The sequence below is a fragment of the Onychostoma macrolepis genome, chromosome 04 (genome assembly GCF_012432095.1).
Source record: "Onychostoma macrolepis isolate SWU-2019 chromosome 04, ASM1243209v1, whole genome shotgun sequence".
Classification (NCBI taxonomy): Eukaryota; Metazoa; Chordata; class Actinopteri; order Cypriniformes; family Cyprinidae; genus Onychostoma; species Onychostoma macrolepis.
In genome coordinates, this window is record NC_081158.1 from 19,421,283 (window position 1) to 19,446,671 (window position 25,389).

Genomic DNA, 25,389 nt, shown 5'->3' on the forward strand with positions numbered 1-25,389 from the left:
AATTTGACATTAAACTAGTCATTAGGCTACAACAATTGTTGATTTGCAAAACTGAATTAAAATTGTGTTCACGCTAGGGGTGTGCGATATATATCGTCTGTGATAATATCGTAATTGTTGTTTTAACGATGTGCGATTTTGACATTATCGAGTATTTTGCAAAAACCATTCAAAACACCCCTACAGAGTGCATGCTGTGCACATGTGCATTTAGAATGCGTTCTTTCACTACATGATTCAGTCTATTAAAATACATTTAGAATGATCACAAATTCAAGACATGGGGTCAGAAAATTTATATATTTATACCACTTCATATAGTTAATCAATTTTACATAAAGAGTGCCATTTTTTTTTTCCTCCAAAGATTACCATGATTTTATTTTAAGTTAATTAAGAGACTTACATTTTAGACACAATTTTGGCTGTTTTTCCTCTACTTCACCAACAAAAATAATTCCAAACAGGCACAGCACTGTTTTGCATCTCTGAGCAACATGACGGTGTTTCGTTCCTGAATTAATCAACTGTTTAAATGATTGGGTTCAATCGCAATGACTCACTTGTTTACAGTGTCTTGCTGCCACCTACTGGCGGTTTTAATTTTACATTTAAGGTATCTTTTTATTATTTAAATAATTTCGAATATCAGTATTCAACTTTTATGTTTAATATATTAAAACATTATTTATGCATTTGTAACTGCAGGTTAAATGCATTCATGTCCTGCATTAAACAGTGTGTAAATACATCTAAATGCCACTTCACATGTAGCTTCTGTGTTTCCTCTGCATTATTCTAATTCACTGATTAAATGTAAGAATTTTACTCAAAAGATAATGGACACTTTTAGAAAGAAAATGGCTTTATAAAGGTAAAACTGCCCATAAAAGTTAAAAATCAATTTAAACTTATTGAAAAAGATTCATTTCTATCAGTGTGAACTGACCACCACACAAAATATGAAGAATATCAAAAACTCAGATATCAGCACAATTTCACAAAATATCGTCTAATTATCGTAATTGATAAAATCGCAGAAAATATTGAGATATTATTTTTTGTCAATATCACACACCCCTAGTTCACGCTTAATCTGTAATACTATGTTTCTAAATTCAGTTTTATGCTGTATTTCATTCTGTCATTTAGTTTTTGCATTTTGTGTTTTACCGCCAAATATTACAGTCAAAAGACATTGTGCTGTTCCTATATCCCTTTCTCTTTTTCCTCAATCGTAGGTTTCGTCAGTTATGACAATCCTGTGTCAGCACAGGCTGCCATTCAGGCGATGAACGGGTTTCAAATCGGCATGAAGCGCCTCAAAGTCCAGCTCAAGCGCTCGAAGAACGACAGCAAACCGTACTGATCTTAGCACTAGGGCCTCTCTCATGTTACACTGCTAGGGTAAGTCCCCACTGCTGCCACGGTTGCCAAACTGGGACTCCGGGGGGAGGGAGTGCACGAGGGGGAGTTTCACCCTTTGACCACCAGAGGGAGCCACTCTCCCATAACCTTCTTTTCAGCTTTTTTAATTAATAACAGTATTATTTTGTCTCTTTTTTTTCACATGAACGCTTCCATTTCCGCCATTTTTTTGTATGACTTGCGATGGATGAACAGCTATTATTGGTCAACTTTTTTTTTCTTTTTAGTTTGAGTCATGTGTAAACTATTTGATTTTTTTTTTTTTTAAGTAAATATTTATACAATGGCTATTTCATTCTATGATGATAACAACAGCAGAAAGAAACGATGTATAAAGTATTATTTGTTTCTCTTTGTGAACCTGAGGCTTGTAAGGACAAGTAGAGAAGGTTCCGATATGATTAAAGCACCAATATGCACATTAACCTTTGCCCTTTGGCCTCTGGTGTCGGTTCAGGGCTTTGCTGCTCCTTCGAACCCTTGGCCCACTGGCACTAGAGAGGAAAGGGTTAAACCCGCTGTGGCCTCTCTGTAGTCAACGGCAACAACTGCCTAAACAGCTTCCTCAACAAATACTTGCCGTCAAATGTTCAGTGATTTTTCTTTTTTCTTTTCTTTTTTCAGTCATTTTCTGTCAGTAAGGGTTTTTCGTTATTGTTGTTTGTATTTTTTTTGTTTTTTTAAAGAAAAAAAAATAAGTCCGAATTTTATGCGTCAAATGATTGTGGTCTTTGTCCAACAGAATTTGTGTAGAGCATTAAACAAGATTTTGATCTGTCGATGGTTAAAAAGAATAAAGCATTCTAGGTTCTATGTGGAGGGGTGGGGAACTGAAAACTTGATGTTTATCGAAAGGAAAAAAAAATTTAAATTACAGAAAGCCACAGGCCTGTAAATTTTATTTGTAAAAAAATGCAGTTCTATTTTTATACAAAATTTCTACTGCCTCTGAAGTAAAGGACTTTATTTATTATCTTTTAAGTTATTGGGTTTGGAAAGTCGTGCTCTCTCTATCCTGAGCCTCGTCCGGTAGTCTTCTTAAACCACACAATCTGTTGTGTGACGAGAACACAGAATCACGTACAAAACCCCTCTTTTTCTTTCTTTCTTTCTCTCTCTCACCTTCCCTCTCGCCATTTACCACAATCCCATCTGTCACGTCCCCATCATATCTGTCTTGACTCTCTCTTCCTCCTTTCTCTTTCGTCATAAGTAGTGGCACTTCATAAGTGAAATCTCTTTTTCGTTTCATTTTGTTTCGTATTGTTTGGATTTTGTTCGTACTCTCCAAAAAAAAAAAACGGAATAATCTCTCCCAAACGGCGATCCATCTGCGGTCTCGGATCAGGATGGATACTTTTGGGTGTATGTCTGTATGGAGGAGATGGAGTGTGTTTGTATTCTCTGTGTGAGCGAGTGCCTCATTTACGTGTACATGTTGGCAATTTATTCCAAATTTGTGTACTGTACGAAAAAAAATGCTAATGTGATGTTGGTGAAACGCTGGTTAATAGAGCTGCTGCTGTTGTTTGTTTGTTTGTTTGTTTTGTTTGTTCGTTTGTTGTTCTCATGGTTTAATGATGTTAGTTGTGTGCCGGAGCTGTGTGTGTAACTCTCCTCTCCCGTTTTCTTCCCTAGAACTCATCTCCATGACTCTATGCTCATCGTTTGCCTAGCATGTCTACGTGGCGTACAAAAAAAACCCGTCTCATCGTCCCGTCATTGTTTCTGATGTCTTTCTGAGTTCTCCTGCTCATAATCTGGTCTCCTTTTACTGATCTTTGTACTTTGATCCTAGCCTGATCTTTTTGGAAAATTTTCGCATGTGACCTCATTTTGAGCTTTTTTTTTGTTGTTGTTGTTTTTGTTTTGTTTTGTTTTTGTTTGTTTAGATTAACTGGTGAGGGAGGGAGCGAGGGAGGGAAGGAAGGGAGGAAAGACAAAAAAAAAAAAAAACAATAATAATAATGTGAAAACGCTGCATTCACACTCTAGAGACAGAGTATATTTACTAACATAACCAGAGCATCCTTTTAAGAAAACAAAGAAAAAAAAAAACGACAAAAAAAAATAAATCCTGTGGCAAAACAATTACAAATATTTGCGTTTGACTTTTTTGTTTCTTTTTTATTTGTCAGATTGTTTTTGTTTCTCTCTCTCTCTCTTTATGTTGTTGTTTTTTGTTTTTCATTCATTTAAAGTAAACTTGAACGTTCAATACAGGGATTGGCGTTGGGACTTACTGTCGGCAACACTCTTAATTTGAGGCCTGCCGTAAGAAACCCACGCTGGTTTCTAAACGAATAGACTACTTCCACGCAGTTTTAATAAAAAAAAATAAAAAAGCTGTCTGATCGATATTAGAATCTCTCAGAGCTTGCTCGTGGTTTTTACATTTTTCAGGCAGTGTAAAGTTTTTTGATAAGGCCATTTTAAGTGGCTTGATTTCTCATTAAAGTCTATATAAAACCACTTTTTTCTAGAGTAGTAAAGGTATTAAAAAAACACACAAGATTGCCCTGTTTGGGGGGAAATGCTACCTACGTGTCACACCTTTTGCTGAACTGACTTACAGTTAGACAATCCGTGGTTTAAATGCACATGAAATGACCTATATTTTATACTGTTTAAATGTATAGAGGAAAAAAAAAACAGAGTTTGTGTAACCCGCGGTCCCGTCGGTGCTTTTCGTGGATAAAGTCGTGGTTTCATCAAGTCTAACAGTCTTATTTGTCTCATGTTTTTAAAGAGAAGACTAAAAATCAATTTACTTGAACAATAGACAAAGCCTTTCATAAGTACTATTACTACTACTTTTTTCGTTTTGTTTTGGTTTGTTTGTTTGTTTGTTTTTTTCCTTGTTTTTTTGTTCTTTATTTTTGTTTAGTTTCTTTTTGATAGGAGTCCCTCTTTGCTAAATTTCTTGTTGGGTAATTAGCTATATAAAAATTCTTAAAAGTTACAGTGTCGGCTTGTGAAGCATCTATGTCATTATATTATTTTATTTCTATTGTGGGAAACAATATTTAGATGTGTTATGTTGTTCAGCAAAATGTGATTTTTTTTTCTTATAAAGAAAAAACAAGATGAGTGGAATTTAGTGCCAAATTCTGACGGTACATCCTGCCTACAGCTTCAGTGTTTTACTTGTGAAATTATTTGATAACATGGGTATTTTATTACGTAAGTGTTTTGTATGGAACCCTCATATTTAAAGATATAGATTTAAAAAAGGTTGTTAACTTGCTCTTCTGTGGTCTTGTTGCCTGAAACTGTTCATGTTTTTGCTTTTCTTTCTTTTTTTCTTTATTTGTAAAGATGTACAAAGTGCCCATGTGTCATTATCGCTCTCACAAGCACACACACAAACACACACATACATTCACAGGTAAGCACATACACACACGCACACATGCACGCATACACACACCTGTGCTAAAGGTTGACCTCACAACCCTCTTTTCTTTGACGGTGTGTGTATGTGAGCCCCTGAGATTGAGTCTCAGCTGTTCTCCTTATACACACACACTTACACACAATACACCACAGAAGGCCCAAATTTGACAGGACAAATTCATCTGATACATCATGTTTGTCGGTGAACAATTTTATGTGTGATGGGACAAAATATTGACGTATTTTTATGAATCAGGCGTTGAACTTTTGACCATCATAATATAACACAGGGCCATCATGACAGCCACATAATCAATACGTAACAGCTGATCTGTGTTCCTCTACGTTAAACCCAAAACGTCTCAGTGTAGTCTCGCTTTCTGCTGCCTTTATCAGGACTATTTTACGTTCGTAGGACAACCAAAATTCTGTCCTGATGCCAAAGTAGTTCAGCGTGATCCGCAGTGTTCGATAGCGCCTGTAGCACTTTGCTGTAAACGTTTACACATCGTTCGAACGGCCCGTAAAAATATTGTTTACAAACGTAGTTTACAGGCAGCCCCCTCAAAACCAGTTTACTTCACTCTATAGCACTATTTTATACCCAAGCTCTGCCGTTGCCTTAACACGTCTATCAGTATTAATGGGCTGGAATACATTGCTGCACATTTAAAATGTGTGCCAAGGTTGTGTGTGTGTGTGTGTTACGTGTGACTGCGTACAGATGTGTGTCTGTGCTATGAACGGTTGTTCGTTGTCTATTCGTCCACGTTATTTCTAATCTTTAGCCTAAACTGGATCTGCCAAACTTTGTGCCAGTTGAAAAACAAAAGGGACTCATTCATGAAACTAGAACAAATTTGCCTAAATCATTCGTAACCATTTTTATTTAAACTTTCGTACAAGCGAAACAAATTTCTGTAAATTTGTGTAAACTTAAATTGTGCATAAGCAAACAAATTTCTCTGTATATCGTACGTAAAACACTTGTACATAAACTGCGTCTTGCATGAATACATGCAACTATTTTAAGTCAATTTTTGCACAAGACTTTTGAATTGCGGGAATTGTGACCTATGACCATTCTTACGTAAATTGTCACGCACATGCAGAAAGAATTTGTGTACATTGTTCGTAAAAACATGTAAATCAAATGTCTTAAAGCCAAACTGAACTGTTAAATGACCAATGACTTTTGTTGCGTACGAGAAATTTTGTACGAATGGTTTATACAGAAATGTGTTCTACTTGTCTTTCTTGAAAGAGGCCCAAAAAATGGAAATGTTTTCTTTATAATTTACCCCTTAATGATTAAGTTTCGTATTGGGAAGTTTGAGTCGGTCAGTTTATGATATACTGTTCTCTTTGCCAAATCGTATAACCACTAGCACAAACACAAAAGCACATGCGCACTAGCACAGCGTTATCGCGCAGTATTAAAATTGACGACTCTTTGCTTACCCAGTACGGCGGTCAAGTCAATTGACTTGTTACTTAACCCTCCCCGAAAGTTGCTGAAAATTTCGTTCGCAAGACCGATCAAGTAAGAAATTATAATCATGCAAAATGTTTCATGGAATGCATCTTTGCTTGACCTCAATTTGATTCGTTGGACTTGATGTAATATCGCTCTGAAATGAACCGCAGTTCGGCGTAAGTGTTTTTACCTCAGCACAGTGCCGTATCGGGGCTTCTGAAATATCGATAGTTGTTCATTTCCATCTCAGTGTTCTGTTTCGTTTACTATACTTCATCACAATCAACTTCAGACAAAACAGGGTAAGCTTTCACGGCCAGCACAATTTCACACACACACACACACACACATACACATATTTGTTAGATGTTTAGTAAAGCACAAACTCACAAGGAGTTCTCGCTGAGACTCTTCACTCAGGGGTTTTCCGCACCACACGCATCTGAAATCTGTTTGTTGTTTCTTTTGTTTCTTTCTTTCTCTTAAGTGCTATTTAACAAGTGTATTTTAAAGGAAAAAACGATGTGTAGTTTCTTTGCATTTTGGCTTATGTCAAGTTTTTTGGAAATGTATGTGTTTATCTAACGTGCCGTAACAAAAGCTTGTCGTCTGTAGATTAATATCATTTTGTTTGATTCTAAAAAGATTTAAATAGTTTTAAGTATTGTCTTGAGAAAAGCCAAAGTCAATGCATTTCAGTGGATTATGTAAGCGTGATACATGTTTGTTTGACAACACTTTGAAAATCTGTCATTGGATGGGAATTTAAAAAGTACAAAAAAAGCAGGCTTTCCTATTTCTATCACTGATTGTACTTATGCCTTTTGTACCAGTGGAACTTTTTATACTGGCAATTAAAGGAAAAAAAAAAAAAAAAAAACTATCCGACAGGCTGCGCGGCCCCAGCCAGGGGCCGACAGCGACTGGTTCCCGAGTTTGATTTCTAGGTGGCGTCCAGAACGTTAGGTTTTGATATAAAGATTTTTTAGAAGAACTTTGGCTTGGTATCTTTAGCCTCCTCTTCTTTATTCTTCACATCGGTATTTGCTTTCCTTTTTCTTCTTCTTTCGTTCGTTTCCTTTCTCGGAAAGAGGGTCGAGGAGTTTTCCTTTTGGCTTATAAATACGTAATGCCGTTTGTCTTTACAAAGAGTCTTTACAACAGCGGTAAGTTTCATTTAGTTAAGTATTGTGCAGTCACCATGATAAAGACGATTAGACGATTTAGAAGTATTTAGTCACCTTCAGTGGATAAATGTATTAGTTTGACAAACAAGATAAAAGTAATTTGAGGACTTTGCTTTTAGCTGTTTAGATTTTTCTGGTTTCTCTGTCTTTGCTGTTAACCTAACTGTGTAGCTGGAACAGTCAGACTTATTTTTGTAAATGTATGTTCTTGTGTGATGCAGTTTTTTGCCTCTGTCTCCGATATTAAACCATTTTTCCTAATACTCGTCTCTTTCTCTGTGGCGTGGTGTTCCAGTACCTGTCCGATGTTGTACAAATGTTCACGCAACCCTCCGATGTTTCACATCTCGTTTCTATCTCCCTTCTCACTTTTTTCTGTGCCGTTTGTTGGATTGTTTCTTGGTTATTTGTTTTCCTATTTGATTTACATTGCGATTAATTTCAGTCTCATCACCAAACATGGTAAATATACATAAAGATTTATATATGTATATTTCTGTGCAGCCCAACTTGCTGTAACAGTAGATGGACAGCCGTTTATAAAACACTCCTTTACGAGGCCATAGCCTTTTACTTCCTAATGTTTGACCTCAAAGCCAGAAACTGGAAATCTTATCATTGTTTTTAAAAACTGACCCATTTTTCTACTAGATTTGATTTGAAATGTAACATAAATACTCGCTGATGTCGGGGTCGAGGATTTCCTGCTGGCGTAAACCTGAAGGCGCTTACTAAGAGGTCACACTGTTCTGTACTGTACTGCTGCTCTGGGCGAGGCCCCCGTCTGTCCTTCTGTCTGTGTCCCTATCCACTATGTGCTGTCCATGTGTCCACTGCATCCCTACAGAGATACCAGAGAGTCCCAAATCAATTTGCTACTGTTATAAAGCATTACAAATGATAGATTAAGCATTCCAGTATTTTTGAAACTCCAGTTAGAGCAGGTGCCAGGGATTCAGTGCTTGATTTTGTTTTTTTGCGTGTTCATACAGAGAAGGGATGGTGCACCCAACGATAAATATTCTGTCATTTACTCACCCTCATATCACTCGAAATTTGTATGAATTTTTAATTTTATTTATTTTTTTGCACCCTCAGACTCCAGATTTTCAAATAGTTGTATCTCGGCCAAATATTGTCCGGTCCTAACAAACCATACATCGATGGAAAGCTTATTTATTCAGCTTTGAGATTATGTATACATCTCAATTTCGAAAAAATTGACCCTTATGACTGGTTTTGTGGTCCAGGGTCGCATTTTACAATTAAAGTAAATGGGGACTTCGAATGTCAAGCTCTGAATGGGTCAACAACTCCATAAATGTAGTCAATACAACTTGTGCGCTATATTTCGTGCCTTCTAAAGAAATATGATTGCTTTTGTGCGAGGTGCAGAATTGATGGCAAAATTTGCATTTTTGGTTGCACTGTCCCTTTAATTCTGAGATTCCACTGAAAACTGTGGTTCTATAGAGAAAACAACCGGATAGCACTTTGCTCTTGTGTTGAAGAAATAAAGAGGTTTTTGTTGCAGGAATATTTTACCACAAAGACACATCTGAGGACCATTTTTTTTTTTTTTTTGTTACTTTACCGGAGGTACAAAGCAGTAAAAGTGTGAGTCACAATAGTTAAACTTAAAAGTTCCTTGTTGGTGCGTTTTCAGACATGATGCTGTCAAAATATGTTACATCAGAATCTCTTCAGAAAAAGCAGAACTAAGAGAGTCCGTGTCACTGTGTGTGAAAACTGAACTTAGGGCTATATAAGAAATCAGAAAACTTTATCAAAGATGTCTGCTGCTGGAACACAGAAGCGTCACATCAGACAGGTACAAAAGACTTTCTCTGGCTCTGAGCTGAAGGAAGAGTATCTTTTATGGTGAGAGAGAGAAAAGAAAGAAAGAAAAAAAAAAACTGGATCTGACCGATCATGGGCATATGGCTGCAGGTAAGACTAAACTAACCTGAAGGATGCATTTTATGAGAGATATGATGCAACTATATGGTCTATATTCTAGTTCAGATAAAGCAAAATGTATTCGTAACACACACACACACACACACACACTCACCCCTTACGGAATATGGGGTGAACTGTTGATTTTTTTTTTTAAATGTAGGGTAAGGTGTTTATTCACAATTATTTTACTGGTCAAATTACTGTCATGGTGAAAAACAAACAATCTAACAATATATAATTGGTAGACATTGCATATAGCCTAATAACTTCCTAAAGTGCCGTAATGAGAATATTCAAAGTAAAAAGCTGATACTTTTAATGTGTTTGAGGGTGAATTCCGCCTTATCAATTATGAAAATGTTCCTAAAATCATGGAAGTAGGCAGTGAAGTGACAGGTAGGCCTACTTAAAATATTTTGAAAGTATGCAGAGAACAAAAAGACTCGCATAACGTATACGTTATTCATTAGTATCACAGTTTCTATTAAAATCAATATAGTAAATGAAAGTAAGCACTTTCAGCACATGGTGCTTGTTGCCCTTTAGTGGTCACCCTGCGCAAGTGCATTTGTACAAGGGGGGTATTGCCATATAATCTGGTAAATATATACACTTTAGGTGTCTAATGGTTTTAAAAGAAGAGTCTTTTGATAAGAAAAAAATGTCATAAAATAATAATAATCGATATTACAACATACTACTATTTATATTCGTTGACATTTCTTGGTCTCACCTATAAATGCTGTGGCATGTCAGTAATCATTCACTACCACATAGGCTACATATCATAGTATTATAGCAGGCATTACACCACCTTAACATTAAGCTTAAAGTAACTACATGTAATGCAAGGCAAACAATGCAAGGGCAACACACGACCAAAGAGAAGACGTTTGAAGACAAAGGCTTTTCACCGCTGGATTTGCCTAAACTACAGTAAGTGCAACACTAACCAATGATCCATGAAATTATCACTAAATTATGGATTGTGCATCACTTGCTCATGCAATATGAAAATGCTGACATAAATAGGCCTAAAAGCTATACGATTCCATAAACCCATATAGGACTACACACAACCACAAAAAAATAAAAGAGGAAGATGATCGCATCTTTGTTACAAATTGAAAACAGTAAAACATGTATGCAGTGGTGGAGAGAGTACTGAAAATTGAATACTGAAATCCCAGACGGCCAGACAGTGATTCAGCTCAAATATTATTGTCTAAGACACTGTGAGAACAGAGACTGTAGTGTGCACAGCAAATTTTCAAATGCTTACCTTAAATATGTCATATTAATTAAATAGTGCTCATAAATGGCTGTTGAGATAGTATTCTCAAGTGAAAGAAGTAGAGTCATGGACCTGGAAACAGCAATCCTTATATCATGACTTAACAAGAGGATTCTCCCCAAGCCGTCATCAATTGTTCACCACAAGACTAGTAATGTGCACTAAAAAAGTAAGTAGGGTCATTTTGATTTCATGACAGCAAAACTACCACATAATATATATTGCCATGTAGATATTTTAATATATATATATATATATATATATATATATAAAAAAAATTGTCCATCCATTTTTTTCAAGGCAATCATATCCAAGTCTTCTAAAAAGACACATTGGCTTTATATGATGAACAGATTTTAATACAGGCCTTTATTTACATACATAAATATTGATCAATTACCATTACAAAAATCTCAATCTTAAATATTTACTTATTCTGTGTATTTGTGTCTTTAAAATAGGGTAACTTCGTTGCAAAAGCTTACTGCACAGGGAAGCTTGGTTTCAAATTTGATTTCAAACTGAATTGAATTGACAAAAAATGACAAGTAGCCTACACAGTCAGTAATCAAATTTAAAAAACAAATGACCTCAATTCAGTTGAGGTATTTGAAATATGACAACACTGAATTTTTAAGAGCCATATATGTTATTTGTTTAGGCCTATTTGTTTAGATAAATGGAACATCGGATGGCTTTGACCTGTAATGTCAGTACAATGTAGTGATGGTGTTAGGCAGACTAGGATATATTTATATGTACAAATCAGACAAATATCCCATTCCAAAACATTTCTAGCATACTTACATTGTAAAGAAATTAAAGTTCCATCTTTGATTGTTGAAAGACTTTCTGGTGCATTTCACTTAGCCTACAGCCAATACAATTTCCGGTAGGATTTCATCTGGATTTATTCTGAATGGTTGATAACTTTCGACAAAATTTAATCCAGGAGCAAATATAAATTATTTATACTTTAAAAGCACGGAGAGATCGCGATTGCGCACAAGCAATATCAGAGTGAGAGGACAAGCAGTTCATTAGGCCTGTTTGAGAGCTTGCATCAGTTTTCTGCGATTACATGACTCTGCTCACATTACAATAAAGCGCTCGCAACATTTGCGCGGGAAGGATTACAATTATGCGGAATAGAGTGGGGGAACTATGATGTCCAACGTCCCAGAGTCAATGGTTTTTTTTTTAATGGGATTTTGGTTAAATCCATAAAATAAGGTCCGTGGTTCACACAGGCTCAAGATACTTTCACGTTTTATTCTACGACATAAAACACACCAGTTACACCCCACTCGTGATTTTTTTAAACTGTTATGTTTCTTTAAAAAGACGGTTGCTAACAAGTTGCTAAATGGGACTACAGGCGCTGTCGGAGACATTCAACATCATCACCCTGAACAGTTTATCAGTATTTTCCAGTTGTAGTATAATTTGTAATTCAGTTAATTTTAGGATAACCAATGAATAGTTTACAGCATTTTATATTGTTGTTCGATGTTGTTTTTTGCTTTGCCCCTGAAATGCGACACATGTTTTCAGAGGGAAGATGCTTGTTTTATCGCTTTAAGGTAAACGCATATTACGATTATTACATATAAACACCACATTTGCCGGCTTAACCTGGTGAAAGTTAAACTTTAATGATGCATATTGCTTAAAGGCACGTAAAAATTTAATGTTTGCGGCCACATGAAGCGGTTAGAAAACATAGATTGAGGATTTCCTTGAAGCACGGATAAAATAACATTTTGTGTACCAATCCTAAATACGCGGGGATACGTTTTTAATTTAAATATTCATATTAATCAAGGATTCATTGACTTTTAATGCACCTTATTTCGAAATACGTGCTTTAAATGTCCTTTAGTTATGATTATTTCATTTATTCACTATACTATTTATTACTAATGTCTCATTTCAGTTTTAGTTTGTCTCTAGTTTTGTATTTATTCATGAAACGGTTCCTGTAGCGTGGATTAAAATTCATCCACAGAGTAAATCCTTCACTGAACATGTTAAAAATAAGTTTGAAACACTTCTCGGGAGCGCGCTGGTGGTGACGCAGAAGGCGAGCGACCGTGGTGCTGTAGTTCGTTTATAGCTCAGTTCTGGCGCTTTTATTTCGGCTTCAGAATTCGTCAAAGTTATATTATCTTGTCAAGATTATCTTGATGGACAAAACGTGTAAATTTCATGAACTATGGTTGAACACAGACCTTATTTTTTGCGATAATCCAAAAGCCTATGGGAAAATCCTATTGTTTTTTTGTCAATGGTTTGAATATCAATTCAAATTGTGGGCGTACTCAGTAACGAACTGTGATTAAAAGTAATGAAGTTGATTATTTTGCTTAATTTGTACTTAAGTACAAGTAAAAGTACAGCTTTAAAAATATACTCAAAAAAGTACAAGTACCCGAAAAAACGACTTAATTACAGTAAGGTGAGTTGTAATTCGTGACCTCCACCACTGCATGTATGATTACAAGCAACTAACTTAATCCAAACACTGCAAGAGTTTATTTTAAGGTGTCCTTGTTACACGTTGCATGTACTTACTATTATAATAACAACAAATTATGCATAATTACATGCAAGTAACCTTAAGCCAAACCCTAACCATATAGTAGCCTAAGAACATGTAGTTATATTACTCAGTACTTAAATGTATAATTACACTGTAACAAAGACACCTTAAAATAAAGTGTAACCCCAAACACTAACCCTATATTAAGTAGATATTAATTAATACTAAGCAATAGTAGGGTACAACGGGGCTAAAGGCGCCTTTGATATTATTTTCATCTAAACCACTAGATCACAAAAACATGGCGTAACACTTTTGGAAACATCTGCTTTTCAAGATGCACGTGTATATTTGTCTGATCTTTGACGCGATCGCGCGCAGCAGCGCAAAGTTGATTCTGTGCTTACTTGATCTAATATTTTATGTTTTTTAAATGTTGTAGATTTAAGTAGAAAATGAGAATCGCTCAAATTAATGCATATGTTTTGAGACAAAGGTCTTCTTTATGATTTTCAGCTATGTTTAAGATTTTAGTTTAATTCCCCACAGTTTTTCAATAACGAAAGAATATGTGAAAGTATGGTATTTGGGGTAAAAAGCGCCCCTGCTGTTGGGGCTAAAGGCGCACAATAATTAACATGATAATTAATAAATGGCTGACTTTTCCATTTGTTGACATGACATGGTTAGATTCAGATGGTAAATATCATATATTAGGTTGGGTGTCCATATTAGAGATAATCACCATGTTTAGAATGAAACTATCATATTTAAAACCAGGATATTAATCATATCATATAATAAAATATAATTTGATGTTACTACTGTAAATATATATTCAATTATTATTGGATCTCCTTCAATACTTTCAGAATCTTTACTTATTAAAATGATTTTGTTTCTGTATTTTAAAATATACTTTTGATATTAACATATTTTAATGACAGTATATTTATTGAACAAAAATTAATACTTTTATTTTTCAAAATAAGCAGAAAATAGTACAAACATTGCTAAAGTGGTTGTTTTGAACAAGTATTAACTTAGACATTATTTTTTTTAAAACATTATTTTAGCTGAAGTATTTGTATCAATAGCGTGTGCCCATGCTGGTGGGCCTTTTACCCCGTGTGTGGGGTAAAAGGCCCCTCTTGCCATTCTATACAACGTATATATTTTTTCTGCAATTATACATTTTAGGCGGAGTAAATAGAACATTTTTTCTTAAGGTGGGCCTTTAGCCCCGTTGCACCCTACTTATTTGTGTAGAGGCGTCATGCCCATTCAAAGTGGGGCACGTGCCCTCTCAGATTTCTGAGCCAAGTGGATTTTGAATGCAGCTTCCAAAGAACAAAAAATAGCCGATTAATAATTTTTTTAAATATTTGATACAATCACACCGGTGTGATTAGATAGTTCAGTGCAGCACAGCATCAGCTGCTAAATTCAAATGTGCGTTTGCTGGCTGGCTCTGAGCCAAAGAGAGACGTGTTTATACAGCGTTGCATTATAACCAATCACACACGATTCTGTTGAGCTTATGAATGCAATGGCCAATCAGAGGCGTTCAGATGAGTCATCGCTGTTCACTTGCTCGCTGACTGAATTATCTGGCGAATTCTCTCATCAGTAACAACAAAGTGCGTATGCAGGGGCGGATCTAGAAAATAATATTTAGGGTGGCAAAGGGGTGGCATGGGGTCTATGAGGGGTGGCAACACCAAAGCATGCAAAGATTTTGGGGATTTATTGTCTGACGTGCACAGTTATGTTCACAAATATTGCATTACCATTAAGTAATCATCTATACTGTTTAAAATGAAAAATAAATAACAACATTTCAATATCCATCATGGCACCAAGTCAATACACAATATGAAAAACTTCAACAGGTTATAAATGTTTCTGAGCTTGTATAATTAAAGAAGACATTCTGTTATTACCAGAGGTGGGAATGTCTGTAATCACCCAGAACACTATCAATAGTCTAGCAACACCCCAGCAACTGCATAGCAAAAGCCTAGCAACCACCCAGAATATCCTAGCAACCAACTAGCAACACTTTAGCAAACATCTAGAACATCTAACTGACCAAACTATTTATTTTTCTTAAATAAGACTTTAAGACAAGCCAGCATAAAAATTGTCTTTCAAACTTTTCAATCTAGTTATTACAGGTAGCCTATTCTTAAATGCTTACAAACAATTAAAATACACAGATGACTTTCCTGCCCAGTGAACACTCATGAGATCAATAACACTTAACAAAAAGCTCTTATTAGGATTCAATTATTTTTGCAGCTCAATCATGTCTATTACAGTATACAACATAAATTAAATTACAGATAATAATAATAATTCAGCAATTAACTTTTGGGAACGGATAATTTTCATTTTACTACTGGAAAGTAATCTTGCAGTAGATGAAAAACACTAGAAAAGTTAAAATACCAAAGAATTGTATATGAACTTGGTATGCACCACAATACAGTACAGTACAAAATAAAATAAAATAAAGTAAATTCAGCATCCTCTGCACATTTGGTCAAATTTCATTACAGTGTACAGTACTATAGCAGTTTCCTGGTCTCCTGACACAAGACTATATCTCTAGGCAGTCATTTCTCAGTTCTGCAAACATGCAGTACACATAAAAGATGGTTACAGATAAAATTTGACAGTCACACGTTTGAAGGTGTACAACATGTGCTAGAGTTTACTGTACATATAGAATAGTGAAATTTCCATCATGTACTGGTACTGTACTGTAATTATATTGAATGTGTAAGTATAAAACCCATGTATATTATTCGGTCAGCTCTCTCCGTTGTTAGGATGCAGAGATTCTGATTGGTGTCATCAGTTTTGCTGCCTAATCTCATTGTTAAACTTTTTGAGAAATGTGTCTTTGTTTTGAGAACTGAATTAATGGTTTGGGAAAATGGGCCAACTAAAATCAGTTATATTAAATTAACAACAGAGAAAACTGCAATACAAGATTCTTACCTAACTCTGCTATTAGTTTTCGTGATCGGCTCATGTTATTGTTTCGTCCGATATGGCAGAAAGGCCTCTATATCCATGATGAAAGTGGAGCGAGCGGTCGGAGAATCGGATCACCAAACAATTACGGGATGAATCTCAGAACACATCCGGACGGGATTAGATTTCTCAGAGGATTTCTGAATAAACCGAAAAGCAGTATCTGATTCACGAACAAATGGGCTGCGCTTTGTATTTTTGACTCAAAAAGAACCGATTCTTAAGACTCATTTGTTAATGAAGCCGACTACGCTGGGCGCGCTGCGTGCGCGTGCAACCATCGCGCGCGGTCATCGCCGCGGCTGAAAAGTAGCACATGAAGCACTGCTTACATTTATATTTTATTCTGTGATAATTCTGGGGTGGCAGGTGGGGTGGCACAGCTTTTTCTTAGGGTGGCACTTGCCACCCCGTGCCACGCCGGTAGATCCGCCCCTGTGCATATGTGCATACGAATGTAAGTAAGATATTCATTTCACAGTGTAAACAGCTTCAGTGATTTTAACGGGAGTTTTTGAGAATGCTTGAACTCTGGCTAGACTGAATGAAAATGTTCTTTGATAATGTAAATATTCTTTGCTCTCTGTAAAATGAAAAAAAAAAAAAAACATTATGAGTGCATGACGCCCCTGTGTGTAATTAATTACACTGTAGCACTAACATAAAGTGTAACCGTGTTTTAAAAGTGAGAGAGTTGTGTGCAGTTACATACTTTGGCCACCAGATGGACTCATTACTTCTTAAATTGTAAAAAGTAAAACGCTTATCATGACACAAGTATAAACCAAACTAACACACCAAGACAGACAACATTAAGTTATAAAAACAACAACCATTTATTAAAACACAAAAGTTCAGAAACATCAGTCACAACAATAAATATTAGCCTATATATTTGTTGTAAGTCGCTTTGGATACATTTTTGGATGTATATGCACTATCACTATTTTGTGTTGCTTTATCCATGCATGATATAGATTCAGAAGAAAACAAGATGTTTTTGCTTGACATATATAACCTGATATAATTTATTCATAACACAATTTATATGAATAAAAATTAATATTAATAGTCTCGTGAAGTTATGCTGAACTTGGGCACCTTAAATACATGGTAACTGAAATTAAATGCACAGGAAGGGCTGGAAATCACAGTTATCATCACATTACACCCAAGACTCAGGTATGTATGTACAGTAACTGCATGACTACTAGTGCACTGTGATAGTGTGGGCAGTGTTTGGCGGGCGGCGCGCGAGCACCTGAGCTGCTGCTGCAGGGGTTTCCATAGCGAGCGCACTCACTCGCTCACTCTCACTCACTTCAGCGGGAACACCGCGGACTTCCTGATGCGGGACAATGCGTGTTTTCCGCTCGCATTTACGCCACAGAACCGGCTGAAGGGATGTAAGCGGAGCGCGGACGCGAGCGACGAAGGTAAACGCGTATTAATGATCAACTGTGATCGGGAGATATTAATCTGGGTGAAGTTGTGTTTGTTTTCTGTGCTAAAGTAGCGCTAGCGGGGCAGTTTGAGCCCCTCAGAGTCAACCGAGGCAGTTAAAGGGAATTTAAATCCCGGAAATAGGACAATATGCTTGATTGTATATGTTTATGAACTCTTCCAGAGAGAAATACCGCGTTATTTACTCTAAAGTTGTTTACTATTGTATTCAATGGGGCCTAGCGAGCCAAGCGCTCGGGTGGCCTCCAGCAGCAGGATTGATGCTGATGGGCTGTTCATAAACACAAATGACGCGCGCTGATTGGCTGAGGACACAGATGCAGAGCGTTGATTGGCTGAGCGCACTGTCTTTCACGAGGTGTCCCAAATGCCTTTAAATGTTTTGGTACATTAATTTGTGGAGATGCGAAGAATTTCAGTTTTGAAATTCACAATACAAATGCATTCGGGTTTTAAATCATTATCCATCCAGCATACTGTACTGTAGGATAACACTGAAATAGGTAAGTCAGCTTCCTGATATTTCCACTTACTATAAAGTACTAATGTTTCTGATTATTTACAGTGGTATTTTTTTAAATACTTTGAAGTACAAAGTAAATAGTCTAAATGTGGAAATACTTCCAGAACCAATAATCATTTTAGCACACGATCTTTATGATGCTGTCACAGCTCGCCTCATGAATCACTGCTTAAGTATATTACATTACTAATTGATCATAATTGATATATTTTGTCAGTGTAGTTTATATAAATCAGTGCTGGTCCTATTTAAAGGGTTTGGGTGAGTGTGTGTTTTCATGTCTCACATTCTGCTGAGCTGTGCACATGCGCATGTGCTGACCACACACATCACTGTCCTCTTATATAGAGCAGAGCCCTACCAACATCAGCTTTCACAGCTGTAAGTCAACATGTGCGATCCAGAGCAAACAACGTCCAGTACATGAGTTAAATTTGCAAGAAATTTGCCTACTTGAAGTATCATAAAAAAAACAAACAATGGCAAACAAACTGCATTCGTGTTTATGCTTAAAACGATTAGATTTTGTACTTAAATGTGCAAACAATTGATTAGATAGAATTTATTAGATAATAATGTACTTTACTGATCTCATGAGGGAAATTGTGGTGCATTAGCGGCCAGACAGAGTTAAAACTAGAGTACATTGCAGATTCTTATACATATTTTATGTATGGTCAATATAGTGGTCAAGAACAAATTATTCATATATGTATATTAGTAAATGCTGAACATAACATATTATTAAATAGTAAACCTTTCAATTTTGGTTATGCAGAGTGCTTCAACAGCAACATTTTAGTACAATGCATTTGATTCCCTCAAAATAATGTGCATTTACTATGAATGCAATTATGTGGCTGATTAATAGGGTAACAGATACTATGTACTATATGCACAGTAAAAACAGTAAGTAAAAATGGTACACATTAAAAACACATTCAGTTTAAGAATAATTCTATCTATCTATCTATCTATCTATCTATCTATAATGTATTAATTAATTTATTATATAATAATAAAAAATAATATTATACACACACACACACACACACACATATATATATATATATATATAATTTATTATTATTATTATTATTATTTTTAACTTGAAAACAAGATAACGATACGTTTCTTTCTGCTGTGTGTAAATCTTACAGCACTGTCCCAGATGAAATGATGTTGCAGTTTGTGTTAAGGCTATTAAAAAGAAAATGCAGCTTCAAACAATCTGAAACCCCCAGACAGTCACAGTAGCAGCATCCCTGAAGCCTTTATTGTTCTGCTAACTGCTGTGAATGAAGTAAGAGGCAATCTAATAGCTGAAACACATAGATGTTTGATGGATGACTTCAGCTGGAGAGGTAGAGGAGAGCTGATGAGGAACTCAACTGGTTTAGCCCACAGATAAGGATAAATCACTTCCTGTGTGTGGGGGAGGATGTGCCATGGCAACAAAATGGAGCAAAGCGTTCATAGCTGGTATTAGACAGTTCTCTGGTGGGCGCTGGTGTAGGAAGCAGTTATTACTTTTCTGAAACACTTCCCCCAACCCAGAAACACACACACATTGCCATTGTTGTCTTGTTACTTGCCATTTTGGATGAGTAATATAGTTAACAATATTTATGTGTTTTATTTATTTATTTGCTTGCAATAAACAGGGTGTTTTTTGTTGCTTTGTTTTGCTCTGCATTTTTTGATTTGTTTTGTCTTGTTTTGTTCTTCATTTTTTGTTTTGTATGGTTTTGTTTTGCCTTGCTTTGCTCTGTGTTTTTGTTTTGTATGGTTCTGTTCTGTTTTGTTTTGTTTTGTATGGTTCTGTTCTGTTTTGTTTTGCCTTGCTTTGCTCTGTGTTTTTGTTTTGTTTTGTATGGTTCTCTTCTCTTCTCTTCTCTTCTCTTCTCTTCTCTTCTCTTCTCTTCTCTTCTCTTCTCTTGTGTTTTGATTTGCATGTTTGTTTGTTTTTATTTTGCTTTGCATTTATTATTTTGTTTTGTTTTTTGTTTTGTTTTGTTGGGTTTTTCAATCAATCCAGATCAATTCGCCCAAACGGCTGTTGTAGCTGATTCAAAGCAAAAGCAGTAATATAGCAGTAGAAGTAGAAGTTTCATTTTTGCTTTTTTAGTCACAATGGAATCTTGGAATCTTAATATTAGAATTTAATATAGAATTTTAATACCCACATTCACACAAACGTCTATTAGCATGACCTTGCAATGGGCAACAAAAAGTATATCAATACCAAATTATATTCTGAACTAAATAATAACAGAATTTATTACAAATACTCAATATATAGCCCAAAATGAGACTACTCTAACTGCCAAAACAAAACAAAAAAGAGGCCCACTTGCATAAAGACACAGCGCTAAAGGTCTTCACATTCCTGAGCTGTTGCCCTGTTTCTGAGGGACGGCCGGTGCTGGTACTGAGAGAACCGGTCTGGTGCAAAGCGAGGCGGTCAGCCCACACACAAATATGCACACATATTCAGATGTTAAATCAAATATGATGTGGTTGTGTTGAATGTACTAGGTTAAGTTCACTTTTCTATGGTTGTTCCTCTTTGTGTCGTGCTATTGACAGCACAGAACATGTGAACATATGGCCGCAGTAATCCCAGCGTTAAGACCAGCTTTCCAGAGTTCTCCCTCTCCCTCTCTCTCTTGCTCACCTGGCTGGTGTTTTCACTGTCTTTTTGACTTCCATGCAATCTGAAAAAAGGTACTTCACGCAAAAATGAACATCCTGTCATCATTTACTCTCCCCAATGTTATTCCAAACCCATGTGACTTTCCTTTTTCCATGGAAGGCAAAAAATGTTTTGAAGACTGTTCACACTTTAACATGCAATGACAACAGACAGTGACCAGACAAACTGAAAGAAGGAGAAGAAAGAATGATAAAAGTTGGTGCAACTTGTACTCAGTATTACAAAACAGTAGCTTTGTGTGAGGAAACAGAATGAAATGTATGCCTCTGTTCATTTAAAACGTTTCTCCCCGCTTTGGTCAATATAAGTCCCAACTATGCAACGTTCATGTAAATTGTATTCATTTTGGTTCCATATGGCTTTGAGAAACATTTACAGTTTGTAACAGTGCAAATTAAATGACTCTACAAATGTCATGTTGTGTAACCAAGTAAAAAGCAACATGAAATCATTAAAAAATATATATATATATTATACTTTTCAAAGTAAACTCCCACACACAATTTTTTTTTACAAATAGGCTACACTTCTTAATTCATAAATATCATAACGTATCAACATAATTATTAAGTTTACAAATATTTAAGTTAACTTTTAGTGACTTCAGGTTGCACTATATGTGACTTTCAAATACTTATAGTATAATAAATACTATAAACTGCTTCAACAATAGTCTACAAGATATCGAATGGGATTATTGTAGTCAACTAAAACTTAAAAAAAAAAACTTTTTAATATTTTACTTTTCATTTAACAAAGTTCATTTAATTTAATAACTTACAAAAACAATCAAAGTGAGAAAAAAGCTATGTAGGCATATAAAAAGTGAAATTACTAAATATAAAATAAAATAAAAATATAAAAATAAAAGCTAATTCAAGAAGCTAATTCAATTAATAAAAACCATCATCAGTTATTCTAAAATAAGACTGGTATGGGCTGCTTTTATGACACTTTAATAGTGTTTTTTTATAATTTTTGGTCACTGTTTATTTTCATTGTGTGGTAAAGACTGAGGTTTGGAACTATGTTAGGTTAAGTAAATAATAACTGAATTTTCATGTTTTGATGAGCTATTCCTTTAACTCAAAGTTTGCTCATCATGCAAGCATGTGATGAAAGATCTTGTTCCCATCCCGGGTCGACCCTTAACATTTCCTGTCACCTCCGCCCGGTTTGCATCTTATTACAGTGATTACCTCCTCTCACTGCAGTCCCATTACTATCATCCACATACAAACACAATGAAACTGATCATTACTCTACTATGGTGAATGGTGACTGCAGGAGGCAGGGGTGGTGTGTAAGTGAGAGGGGTTATTAGTCATCCTAAATGAAGGAGTGAGACAGATAAAATAAGAAAAGGCAGGAAGGGTGGGAGTAGCGGTTATCTCTCTCACATGGGTCATGACAGCGAACCTGACACTACAGTCCCGATATCATCACTGTGTGTGTGTGTGTTTGTATTTGGTGCAGGGTGGGGAAATAAGCTTTCATGAGGTCTTATAGACCACTTTTTAAAGCTTTTAAGCTGCTTTTTATTTTTTGTTTTTATTTTTTCCCTCCTATCCCAGCTCAATGTTTAGAGACAATAAGTAAGCCATTTTTGGTTGAGTTCCTGAAGAGTGTTGACTTTCCTGTGATACTTAACAAAAAAATACCTTTCTTTGTTTGAGCTGGTTGGCATGTCAGTTTCTGACTGTTGAGGAGGTGTGCTGATACTTTTATAACCAATCAGATTACCTTTGCCAGGTGGATGATATAATTTGTGGAAATTCCCATAGAGTTTTACTTAAGAAGGTATTTGAGCCATATTTACAGACTTCAGATTTTTTACTAAAAGTAAAATTGGAAATTTAGAAAATCAATTTCCGTTGGTTTGCTAATAGCCCCCAGTAGACACGCACATATACTGTATATCAGTTTATAAAATCCTTGTGAAACATGTTCGTAGTTCAAGTTTATATTTGTACTTTCGTTTATTTATGTTAAAATTATCATTAATTATTCCAGATAGAATCACATGTATCACAGTAATGATATAATAGTAATAATTATAATAATTTAAAAATTATTACTGATCTATAGTTCTTTTTGTTAACAACTGTTTTACAAATTTAGAACCCACCCCAACCCATCCCACCCACTGGCAGACTTAAAAATAAAATAAATAATAATACAAATAAATTAATTTATATTAATAGATAAATAAATAACAATCAAATAATTTTTACAAAGATTTTAGAAAAGATGACACAACATTAAAAGCTGAATGCCATGAGTTTACAGTTTTCACATTAGATCCATGTACAAGAGAGAGAGTTCCATCGAGATAATGTCCAACAAATACACAGGCCAGGTTCCATTGTGTGAGGAGGATTCCAACGGTTGACTAGCAATTTCTTTGCTGCTGTGAGAGCAGCTAACAGTAAACATCTTTGTTGGATGGACAAGGTGAAGTCCCAAAAGTCATTCATGAAAAAACAGCGTGGAGTCAAACATATCTCAGTACCCAACAAATATGATAGGTACTGTCAGAGCCGAGTCCAAAAAGGTGAGAGAGAGGGGCACTCCTCAAAAAAATGCAAAAACGTGCCTAAAACTCCTTGGGAACAGAGATTACACTTAGGAGAAGATGACAGATTCATATAAAAATGTTTAATTGGAGTCAAGTAAACTCTATGCAGCAATTTCCAATGAATCATTTGGTGATTAGGGTTTTTAGAAGACAATTTAAACTTACCCCATACCTGATCCGAAAATAAAACTTGCACATCCTCATTAAGATCCTTAGCCCAAACGGTTGTAATAGATAAAGGTTTGTATGAATGCTCAGGAAGAAAGAGATAGATGACTGAAGCAGAGGAGGGAGATTCCTCAGAAGGAAGGATTAGTTTGCACAAAGGGTGAACAGGCAGTTGAGAGTTCCAAGGCACCCCATACGCCCGTAGGGCCGATCTAATGTGCAAATACATAAAGAAGGAGGTGCCTGGCAGATTACATTGAGTTCTGAGATTCTGGAAGGATTTTAAACCACTATCATCATAGATATCTCCCAGAGTGTTTACTTTATTATGGGTCCATTGCGGACAACGAAATGGAGTACTGCCTGACAAAAGGTTATTATTGTGGAAAATAGGCGAAAGACTATGCCATATTGTAACTAGTTGTGAACGTCTTTCAACATCCCTCCATGTGGAGAGGAAGAGGGTTATAATGGGACCAAACCGAGATTTACACTGCCTAAGCGGAACCCCTGAAAAAACAAGATGCTTCAATTTATACGGATAAACAATAGATTCCTCAATTGCTCTCCAAGACACAGAAGCGTCAGGATCAAACCAAACTGATAAAGGGTGGAGGGAAAAGGCTTGAGCATACAGTCTAAAATTAGGGACAGAAAGACCTCCATGTAATCTACATCGTTGTAAGTTAGTCAGTTTAATATGAGGACGTTTCCCATCCCATATATACCGTGAAACACATGCATCTAGTTTGTTCCAGTAGCCAACCAGTGGAGCGAGAGAAATCATGGAAGAAATGAAATTAATACATGGGAGAACATTCATTTTAATCACCGATATACAAGCCTGAAAAGAAGTAGGAAGATGAGACCAATTTTCCAAATCTGAGGATACTTTTATACTTTTAATAGAATACTATTATAGTTTTTTAAAACGATTTCCTGCAAGGAAGGAAAAACATCTACCCCCAAGTACTTAAAGTTTTGAACCAATGGAATAGATATAGAAAGGGACATGGAATCAATTTTAGAATTGAGGGGAAGTAAACACGACTTACTCCAATTAATTTTAAACCCAGAGAGAGATCCAAAATGGTCAAGTACCTGGAATGGCTGAGCCTGGTCAGTACCTGGATGGGAGACCTCCTGGGAAAACTAGGTAGCTGTTGGTAGAGGTGTTAGTGAGAGCAGCAGGGGGTGCTCACCCTGCGGTCTGTGTGGGTCCTAATGCCCCAGTATAGTGACGGGGACACTATACTGTAAAAAAGCACCGTCTTTCGGATGAGACGTTAAACCGAGGTCCTGACTCTCTGTGGTCATTAAAATCCCATGGCACTTCTTGTAAAGAGTAGAGGTGTAACCGCGGTGTCCTGGCCAAATTCCCGCCACTGGCCCTTGCCAATCATGGCCTCCTAATAATCCCCATCCACTTGATTGGCTCTATGACTCTCTCTCCTCTCCACCTGTAGCTGGTCTGTGGTGAGCGCACTGGCGCCGTTGTCCTGTGGCTGCCGTCGCATCATCCAACTGGATGCTGCACACCGGTGGTGGTTGAGAAGAGACCCCCCACATGACTGTAAAGTGCTTTGGGTGTATATCAATACACAATAAAAGT

The 25,389-nt window shown here is 36.1% G+C and overlaps 2 protein-coding genes across 28 annotated transcripts in view; both read left to right on the forward strand.

Annotated features, from left to right (window-relative positions):
• celf2 (cugbp, Elav-like family member 2) overlaps nt 1-7,749 on the forward strand; it is a 153,126-nt gene extending 145,377 nt beyond the window's left edge. For 26 of the 27 annotated variants that reach the window (XM_058773658.1, XM_058773654.1, XM_058773657.1 and 23 more), the window contains one exon: nt 1,242-7,749. In XM_058773658.1, coding sequence (XP_058629641.1) covers nt 1,242-1,369 — 128 coding nt within the window. In that variant the 3' untranslated portion in view covers nt 1,370-7,749. The remainder of the gene's footprint in view (nt 1-1,241) is intronic. The other variant, XM_058773655.1, reaches the window with a different exon arrangement.
• Nucleotides 7,750-17,583: 9,834 nt separating this feature from the next.
• The window catches only part of usp6nl (USP6 N-terminal like), a 65,544-nt gene continuing 57,738 nt past the window's right edge, over nt 17,584-25,389 (forward strand). The window contains exon 1 of the mRNA XM_058772997.1: nt 17,584-17,764. The gene's annotated coding sequence lies outside the window, so the exon portion shown is untranslated. The remainder of the gene's footprint in view (nt 17,765-25,389) is intronic.